The sequence below is a fragment of the Oryctolagus cuniculus genome, chromosome 2, assembly GCF_964237555.1.
Source record: "Oryctolagus cuniculus chromosome 2, mOryCun1.1, whole genome shotgun sequence".
NCBI classification, from domain to species: Eukaryota; Metazoa; Chordata; class Mammalia; order Lagomorpha; family Leporidae; genus Oryctolagus; species Oryctolagus cuniculus.
In genome coordinates, this window is record NC_091433.1 from 191,093,384 (window position 1) to 191,103,342 (window position 9,959).

The window sequence follows — 9,959 nt, forward strand, 5'->3', positions numbered from 1 at the left end:
GTAACAGTAGGCCAGGATGCCGTGGGACGCCAGCACCCTTTCCCCTCCCCCCACACCTAGACCACACTGGGGAGGGTCACTTACCTGCAGGCTCACATCTCATCACCTGGACCACCACAGAGGCCCCCTCCAGACGGGATCCAGGCCTCACTCACTGTTAGGGGTCCATGAGGCCTCTGGGACACAAAGAGTTAAATTCCAAAAACCTGGCAAAATTGGGCACAAAAGGGTAACCCTGGACTGTGGTGTTATTTCACCCGGACATCCCGAGTGGCATCTTAACCCCCACGCCAAACACTTCCCCATATCTCATTAAAAACTTTGTTTGCAAGAAATAGCAAATAATTATTCTGATGACTTGGGAGAAACAGAAATTGCACAGTATCACAGTCTCTCCTCCATTCTACAATCAGAGCTCACGAAAGCAACTGGACAAGACCCCGTCTTTGAAATAAATCTATAGCATTGCAGGGCCCATTGCAAAATGAAACAGCAGGGCCCCCCGTTCAGGAATTATGAGGTCCAGTGAGGTAAGCCTGCAATGCCAGAGTCCCAGATGGGCGCCGGTTCGAGTTCTAACTGCTCCACTTCTGATCCAGATCCCTGCTAATGCGCCTGAGAAAGCAGCAGAGAATGGCCCAAGCGTTTGGTCCGCGGCCACCCGTGTGGGAGACCTGGATGGAGCTCCACGCTCCCAGCTTCAGCCTGGACCGGCCCTGGCAATTGCAGCCGTCAGAGGAGTGAACCAGGGCACAGAAGATCAAATATTCTCTCTCTCTCTCCCCCCCAAATAAATACATCTTTTTAAACATCATGAAGGATTTCAAGATGACAGTGGCAGCACAGGGCCCTTGCTAGCACGGGGCTCCATTCAGCTGCACAGTCACAGGCCCCTGAACCCAGCCCAGGCTCCAGTGACAGCCACAGTACCTCCTGGTATCTATTCAGTTAGCACACCGCTGTCTCCATTCACGTACCAGACTGAGACTTGGAGAAACAAAGCAAGCGCACATCCTATTGAGCTCAGTGTACTAAGGTTATCCAGAGGGAAGATTACATCACTCGTCACCAGGACGCAACAACAAAAGACAAAAATAAATAAATAAATAAAAATAAAAGTAGGAGAATGTGGGGAGCAACTGGGAGCAACTCGGACTAGACTAAGTTACTGGAATTAAGACTTATTCTATGCATCTGCTCTCCCACAATATGGCACTGGGAGAGGAGGAAACAGCTTCTACACAGCTGCCTCCAGTTCAACCAATAAACTGTAGGACCTGCTCCTGATTGGAGGAGAGCAGCGTACTCGGCGTGTGGGTAGCCGGGTTGGGATTGGTGGAAGAGGACTATAAAGGAGGAGAGAGACAACACGCACCAGGAACATCTATCTGAAGGAACACCTGTGCAGCCCCCGAGAGAGCCGGCCGGCGGTGTGCCGCTCCCCTGCGGAAGTGGGGAAAGTGGCAGGGGGCCCGCCCCTCCACGGAGGTGGAAGGGACGGTAGCCAACCCGGGAAGAACCAGCAGCAAACCCGGGGAGGGCCGAGCAGACGAAAGAACAACGCAGGGTCCTGTGTTGTTCCTCCGCGAAGAAGGGGAGCGACATAATGGTGCCGTGACTCGGATAGGAAGCCTAGGCAGGGTTTAGTGTCGCTCCTCCACGAAGAGGGGGAGCGACAGGAGAACTCCCAGGTCTGATTGCAAATCTGTCCCCAGCCAACACCAGGGGTTCTCAGCATGAGATGTTAGGGCCTTTGAGCCCTGAAGTTCTGTGTGCTAAGGAGCTGCCCGAACAGGCCAGCAACGCTTTGTCAAACAGGTACCCAGGCTTCCTCCCGAGGAGGCATTCTCCAAGGCCCGGGAGAGGAGATGCCCGTCAGTGACAGCGAAGTCCCTGGACGCCGCCAGGGCAGCACTGGAGAAGGAACCTGGCAGTGTGTTTCAGCTGGTTCTTTCCAAGCGGGCCGGGGACCTCACGGGCAGGCGACAGAGGCCCAGCGGCCAAGGCCACGAAAGCCCCATGCCTTTGTCTCCTGTGGGTTGGGGACTTTCACACAGTCTCACTCACTTAATCTGCACAGACATTCTGCAGGCTGGATAACACGTTAAAGTGGGAAAACTAGGTTCAGAGAGGTCAGCAAACCTGTGCAGAGGCGCGGAGCCACATCCTACTCCGGGCTGGATTGACCCGCGCTGGCTCAGGGACACCCCTCAGGGGCGGGTCCTCCCACTTCTGGAGGTGCCCAGAGAGGAGGAGGTGCCCGCTGGCTCTTCGGGCAGCCGGCCCAGTCTCCGGGCAGCGAGAGGGAGGGAGCGCAAGCCGCGGTAGCCCGATGGAGCCCAGCAGCCAGCGGCCCCCGAGGCCCAGCCCCAGCCCCAGCGCCGGGCTCAGCCTGGACGCCCTGGTGGGCGCGGACACGCGCCTCTGGGCCAAGGTGCTGTTCACAGGGCTCTACGTACTCATCTTCGTGCTGGGCACGGCGGGCAACGTGCTGTCCGTGCACGTAGTGCTGAAGGCGCGTGCCGGCCGCCCGGGGCGCCTGCGCTACCACGTGCTCAGCCTGGCGCTGGCCGCGCTGCTGTTGCTGCTGGTCAGCGCGCCCGTGGAGCTCTGCAACGCGGTGTGGCTCCACCACCCCTGGGCCTTCGGCGACCTGGGCTGCCGCGCCTACCACCTGGTGCGCGAGCTGTGCGCCTACGCCACGGTGCTGAGCGTGGCCAGCCTGAGCGCCGAGCGCTGCCTGGCCGTGTGCCAGCCGCTGCGCGCCCGCCGCCTGCTGACGCCGCGCCGCACCCGCCGCCTGCTGGCGCTCGTCTGGGCCGCCTCGCTCGGCTTCTCCCTGCCCATGGCGGTCATCGTGGGCCAGAAGCACGAGCTGCGGACGGCGGGCGGCCCGCTGGAGCCGGCCTCCCGCGTGTGCACCGTGCTGGTGAGCCGCACCGCGCTGCAGGTCTTCATCCAGGTAGGGGAGCAGGGAGTGGGGAGTGGGACTCGGGGAGGGGGCAGCAGCCAACACGGGGAGCATTGAGAGGAGCCGCATGGCTGCTTCCCCTGTTCTGAATTCTCTCAGCAGGCGATGGTCGCATTTCTGGCACTGGGCAATGCATTTCCTGAAAGTGAACCTCACCTCTGAGATTCTGAGGATCCCACAAGCCAGCGCTCCCTGGCTTTGCTCTGTCGCTGCCTAAATGATCTGAGATTCCAGGTTGCCCGGGGTCTATCGTGCCCACCGAGGCACCCGCAGAAGTGCCTGTGTGGTGGCTGTGTGGGCAGCATGGTCCTCTTGCATCTGTTTGAGTGACACCCCTCTCCCCGCCCCACTCTGCAGGCTCCAGCCCACACCCCCGTGAGCAACTGTCTCAGGTGCCTCTCCCGTGGGCCTGGGGTCCCCCCAGGGATGTGGGGGTTGTGGGTAGACCAGGCATGGAGGGGAAGGACCAGGGGGCCAAGTACCTGAGGGTTTGTTTCTTTCTTTGTAATTGGTTTACTTTACATAGAAATTGGCACTTACAAGTGTATGGCCTATTTCTGCAACTAAAGAATTCACTGAGCTGGAGAGTTTAGTTGGGACTTTTCTTGTTGTAAGTCAAAGAGATACCACAGGAGCGGCTTCGACCAGAATAGGGGCTGGGGGTAAAGATGTGGGGGAAGCCTGGGGGGTGTCCCCCTGTCTGATGCCCCTCCCTGACTCAGAGAAGGACCTGGGGCGTCTGTGCAGAGCTTGTCCCGTGAGACCACGGGCTCAGCCTCCCGGTTGGTCACTGAAGACGTGACAGTGCCCAGGGCCCAGCCTGTCCTCCACAGCGGTTCCCCTTCGTCTTCCTGGCCCAGAGCAGTCATGCTCACAGCGGTGCAAAATCCGGGCTCTGCCTGAGGTGACGTGCAGAGCAGTACCGCACCCCAGGTGACATGCCAAGTGTCCCCTCCAACCCCCTCCCCCACGCCCACCCCCAGTCTTCCCTGGCTAACTCAGCTCCATTTCCTATGTCTACTGTTTATTTCTTTTGCCTTTTTTTTAAGATTTACTTTTTCAAATGTTTTACTTTCCCATCAAAGTTATACATGTGCATTTGAACACATTCAATATTGCTGCTATGTGAGTGTGAGGACATGAGCGTGTGGTGGCCACGTGGAAGCCCAGAGTGGCTGTCCCCGTGGCATCCTGGGCTGTGGCTGGAAGGAGCCCGCAAGCCATCCCCATCTCCCTTTGCCAGGGAAAGCTCCCCTCGCCTCCTTGCCCACTGTCCCATGGTGCCGGGGTGCTTCCGAGGGGCACTGTCCTTTCTGCTGTCCACCTGCTCCTGTTGCTGTGGGGTGGACTCAGCGGAGTCCCAGGGCTACTGCCCCAGTGCCTTCCCATGGTCCCCTGCTCTGGCCCCCTGGTCACAGAGGCTGTGACAGTGCACTGTGGCTTTAAACAGGAGCTGTCCAGACAGTGGACCTGTTCGAACAGGAGGATGCAAAGGAGGCCGAAGCACTTAGGGTGGTGCCTGTGGAGCTGGGAGGAGACATGGCAGCCTGGCGAGTTGGAAGGGGAGTGTGTGTCTCACGCTGACAGGGAGGGTGGCATCTGTGTGCCCAAGTGTCACAGAGCGTCTAATGCAAACAAAAGCCAGCTCACTCACCTGGACACAGCGCATCCTTGTCACAGCAGATCCCGCCCAGGCAGCACTGCTGGGTGCTAACTGTGCTAGCAGGGACTTGCCAGTGTTCTCATCATGAGTGGAGGTGCCCAGCAGAGAGGAGCTGACACGGGCTCTGCCTGGTCGTGTCCCTCATGTCTGCAGCTGGGGCATACGTGAAGCAGGCAGGCGTGGCATTCTCCGTCTCGGCCGCGTGCTGGAGCGAGACACCAGCCCACAGCTGCTGCTGCAGGGCTACAGGGTGTGTATCTACTGATGTCAGAGCCAGGGCTACATCTTAAAACACGTTGTGGAGAGCCGGGCAGATCTAATAAAGCAGGATCTCAGAACTTCGACAAGAACGTGGGAAACACGCAGACCCAGAAGAAAACACCCCCGTAGCCTGGGAAGGGGCGTCCTCTGGTCTCTATGAGGAGGACGCTCTCAGAACTGGCTGGGCAGGATCCCTGGTTCTCGGAGGCGCCACTTCCCACGTGAGACGTTCCACAGCTTGTCAAATTCCTTGTCCGAGCTTGATACATTGATAGTAAAATCTGTCACTGTCACAACCTTATTCCAAAAAGAGTATGTGCAAAAATGCTCAGTTAGCTTGAAGCATACATTTTATGTTCAAATAACCAGACTCAAATTGGGATTATTTTGCTCTTCTTTTTTGTGAAAGGCAGAAAAAAAAACACAGAAAGAGACAGACAGACAGACAGATGGATAGAAATCTCCCACCCACTGGCTCACTTTCCAAGTGCCTGGAGCAACTGGGGCCGGGCAAGGCTGGGAGCCAGGAATTCAACCCAGGTCCCCCATGTGGATGGCAGGGGTGGTACTGGAGCCGTCGCCTGCTGCCTCCCGGGGCACACGTTAGTGGGAACCCTGGTTCGGAGAGCAGGGTCAGGACCGGCAGCCAGGCGCTCCATCGTGGGATGTGTGTCCCAGGCAGCATAGTGCTGCCTGTGCCGGGGCCCACCCCTCAGCTGGCGTCTAACCTTCTCTCCCCTCCCCTTTCTGCTGAGCCAGTCTGTGACCAGAGTCCCCGGCCCTTGGTCTTCCTCCGCAGGTGAACGTGCTGGTGTCCTTCGTGCTGCCCTTGGCACTAACGGCCTTCCTGAATGGGGTCACCATGAACCACCTGGTGGCCCTCTACTCCCAGGTGCCGTCGGCTTCCGCCGCAGGCAGCTTCGCCCCCAGCCACCTGGAGCTGCTCAGTGAGGAGGGACTCCTGGGCTTCATGGCTTGGAGGAAGACGCTCTCCCTGGGGGGCCACCACGCCCTGCTGCGACACAGGGACTCCAGCCGGGTCCGCAGCCTCCAGCGCAGCGCCCGGGTTCTCAGTTAAGTCGTCAGTGACACGGCCTGGGGGCCAGGTGACCTCAGCACACTGCTACCTCTCTGCAGGCCACCTCTCCCTCTGCCCAAAGAGAGCTATGCAATCTCCAGCAGGCTTCCTGGAAGGCTCGGTGGGGAGGGAAGGAGCTGGAATTCTGCACAGGAAACCCTGATCTGCTCCAGGGCTCGTGCACGCACGCACGCACACGCAGGCACGCACACACACACACACACACACAGTCAGAGCCAGGCCACTATTCGGCAAGCCTGGCTGCGCAGGCGCACCGATGTGAGCAGGTGTGGTTAAGGCCTGTAGACCCGCTGGGTCCCCGAATCCAGTTCCCCTCCAGCTCCCCACGTCCCCTGCTACAGCGTTGTTCTGTCTGCTTACTTTTTGTAAGTACCTGGGACAGTGTGGCCTTGTAAGGGACCCAGGCCAGTGATTGAAAGCATCAGTGTCCAGGACTGGGACGTAGTGTGTTTTGACTTATACTGATTACATCAGTATAAGTATATAACATTACCTATCTATTGATCTATATTGATTATTTCTTTTGAGATTTATTTCCAAGACCCATTGCCCGGGCAGCCCTTTGGAGGATGGGGGTAAATAGTGTGTAAGAAAGACCCCGAGAATCAGGAAGCACAGACGCTGGGCCCCATCCCTCAGAGTCTGACTGAGTAGGCCGAGGCGGGCCCAAGAGCCTGCGTCTCCATCAGGACGGGGGTTGAGTTGATGGGGCTCCTGCAGGGGCCATGCCGGGCCAGAGCATGGGTTTGCCAGTTGGGGCAGGGTAAGAGCAGGAGAGGAAGGGGTGGACGTTAGGGGGTGGCTGTCTCAGTCCCGTGGGAAGGCGGCCCGGGCCTCCTGGGGTGCAATGGGGAGGCGGGGGAGGGGAGGCCTAAAGAGAAACTCCTTCCTAGACTGCTCATGTTGGGGGAAGGGAAGCAGACTTCTCTGGCTTCGGGCTTGAGTGCAGAATGGACAGCGGTGCCTTCACAATCAGGAAGAGGGTAGGAAAGAGTCGTAGTTGAAGCAGACACCTGGAGGCTGGGACGGTGCCAGTCTTGAGAGCAGACTCAGTAGGGATGTGTAGGCCATCCCAGAGTTCCCTGCCAACTCTGGCTCCAGGGACAAACCCCAGGGGAGCGCCCCCGTCCTCGGGGTCTCCCCTTAGAGACAGCGCGACTGAGAAGGCGTTGCTTTCTGTCTGACGTGACCCCTCTCTCTCCACCTGTCCTGCAGGAGCCATCGTGGCCGTGTATGTCGTCTGCTGGCTGCCGTACCACGCCCGCAGGCTCATGTACTGCTACACCACGGAGGACAGGTGGACCGAGTAAGTGGGCAGAAGCGCCCTGCACAGCAAGAGGGGCCCGTTGGGCTGGGCCGGGGCCTCCCTCGCTCTCCAGAGTGAACCCAGGCTGCCGAGTCCTCTGGGCCTGTGGCTGGCGTCGCAGCTGGCCACGCCCAGTCTGTGCCCTCAGAACCCTTCATCTGCAGGTGGGGAGGGCATTTTCTGATCTGGGAGGCGGAGGGCAGGGCTCTGGCACCCTGACTACAGGCTGGAGAGCAGTCTCCAGGGCCGGGCAGGGACCAGGAGACGCGGGAAGACTGGAGCTGTGCTTCCCTGAGCTAAGAAAGGCCCCTTGGACAGAGACCGAGACGTGCACCCCCTTTCGATGGCGCAGCTGGAAGTCAAACACCCTGGAAAACAGGGAGCAGCTCCAGGGATACAGCTGGGTGCACAGGGACCTCCTCTGCGGGAGCCCCCAGCACCCATCACCCACGTGGGCGCAGCCAAGCCCTTCCGCCCTCAGAGCAGCTCAGCCACGGGGAGTCAGGCTGCGTCTCCCTGGCCACACCCAGCCACACAGGGGTCCCAGCATCCCCCTGGGCTAGACAATGGCCCCGCACTTCAGCAGGTGCCAGGGGAAGTGCGCAGGGTAGAGCCATCAGCTCAGGGCGGCGGCGGTGAGGAGACCCCTGCAGTGGGGCGCTGGCCTCCCCGGCCCAGCAGGAAGGGGAGGGGCACTGTGAGGCGGCCACGGCTTCCCTAACCGGGCCTGGTTTCTCTTCCAGCGCGCTCCACGATTTCTATCACTACTTCTACATGGTGACCAACACGCTCTTCTACGTGAGCTCGGCGGTGACCCCCGTCCTGTACAACGTCATGTCCCCCTCTTTCAGGAGGCTCTTCCTGGAGGCCCTTGGCACCCTGTGCCGAGAGCCCCACGCCATGCAGCCGTCACCCCTGGAGGCCCCAGGGGCCCCCGCGACTGGGCACAGCTCTGGGTGTTGGGGCTCCCCCAGAACCCCCGAGCTGGATGAGATACAAGAATGAACCACGGTTCAGTTGTCACTCCGTCCTTGATCTTGGTGGTGGGGTCGGGGTGCTTCCACTGACCCCCAGCTCTGCCATTTCCCCGCCGTGTAACTGCAGGCGAATCAACATGTGACCCCGCGTGGCCTCGGCTTCCCCCCCTAGATGACAGATAAGGAACAGCAGCCATCTCAGCAGCGTCTGAGATTAAAGTGCTTAGCACAGCGCCTGGTGCATAATTGATACTCAATAAATGTTGGCTTGTGTTCTATAGGCTGCTTGTTGCTTTCCGGCTATCCTGGAAGCATGCCTCATTTCCTGTAAGGTTTTTTTTTTTTTTTTTTTTTTTTTTTTTTTTTTTTTTTTTGACAGACAGAGTTAGTGAGAGAGAGAAAGCTCTTCCTTCCATTGGTTCACCCCCCAAATGGCTGCTGTGGCCGGCGCACCGCGCTGATCCGATGGCAGGAGCCAGGTACTTCTCCTGGTCTCCCATGGGGTGCAGGACCCAAGCACCTGGGCCATCCTCCACTGCACTCCCTGGCCACAACAGAGAGCTGGACTGGGAGAGGGGCAACTGAGACAGAATCCGGCGCCCCAACTGGGACTAGAACCCGGTGTGCGGCGCCGCAAGGTGGAGGATTAGCCTAGTGAGCCGCGGTGCTGGTTTTTTAAAAATGTATTCAAAATGCAGAAAGAGAGAGAGAGAGAGATTCCATGCACTTGTCTACTTCCCAAATGCCCGCAACATCCAGGACTGGGCTAGCTTGAAGCCAGGAGCCAGGACTCAGTCCAGGTCTCCCAGGTGGGTGGCAGGGACTCAAGTACTTGAGCGTCACCTGCTGCCTCCCAGGGGAAGGAATCGGGGTGGAGCTGGGACTCGCGCCCAGTGCCTCGAGAGCGGATGCAGGCGTCAACAGCATCTCAGCCACTGAGTCAACCGCCTGCCCTCTCCTTAGCTTTCTATTCACAGGGCACGGGCTCAGCTGTCCCACGACTTGTCCCCAACCACGGATCAGCAGGGACATCTCAGGACGGACATTCTCCAGCCTCCCCCAGCAGGAGAGTACTGCCGTGCACACTGACAGAAATGTGCTGTAAGCTCTGGGGAGCCAGGGTGCCTGTGCCTTCCACTGCTGACCCCTGCCCCGCGGTGGCCAGGGCAGCCTGCGGGGCGAGGGACGGTGTGTGACCGACGGGGAAGCGACTGTGCACTGCCCGGCACAGGGCACGGGGAGCCCAGACGCGATCTCACGGCTCGGGGCGGGCCAGGAGCTGCATCTGCATTCCTCTCGTCAGTACAGCCCTGCCCACGTTGGCACGGGCTCGGCTCCGCTGCTGCGCAGGGCCAGCCTTGCTCCTGAATGGGGTGAGCCCCCCCAGGGAAAGAGGACTCTCGCTGAGGACCCAGGTGAGAGCACGGAGCGGAAGCTGATGGGAGTTACTCCCTAGGCCCCGCCCACCTCCTGACCGTCTTCTCCCATGACTGGCTCTGCACAATCTCATTACACACACACTGTGCACCCATGCAACACACACATCACATACATATCTTCCACATCACACACGCAATATACACATCACTTGCCACACTCGTCACACACATCATACTTACCATTCACTTCACACATACACACAGCACATACTTATCACACAATCAAATCATATCACATGCTTA

General features: G+C 59.1%; 1 protein-coding gene across 1 annotated transcript; it reads left to right on the plus strand.

The window, feature by feature from the left end:
• Nucleotides 1-2,295: 2,295 nt before the first annotated feature.
• Nucleotides 2,296-8,621, plus strand: NTSR2 (neurotensin receptor 2). The gene is given in 5 exon segments (XM_002710076.5): nucleotides 2,296-2,962; nucleotides 5,695-5,968; nucleotides 7,210-7,300; nucleotides 8,044-8,197; nucleotides 8,199-8,621. Coding segments are annotated over 5 exon segments (1,371 nt in total). The 5' UTR covers nucleotides 2,296-2,332; the 3' UTR covers nucleotides 8,421-8,621.
• Nucleotides 8,622-9,959: the final 1,338 nt, after the last annotated feature.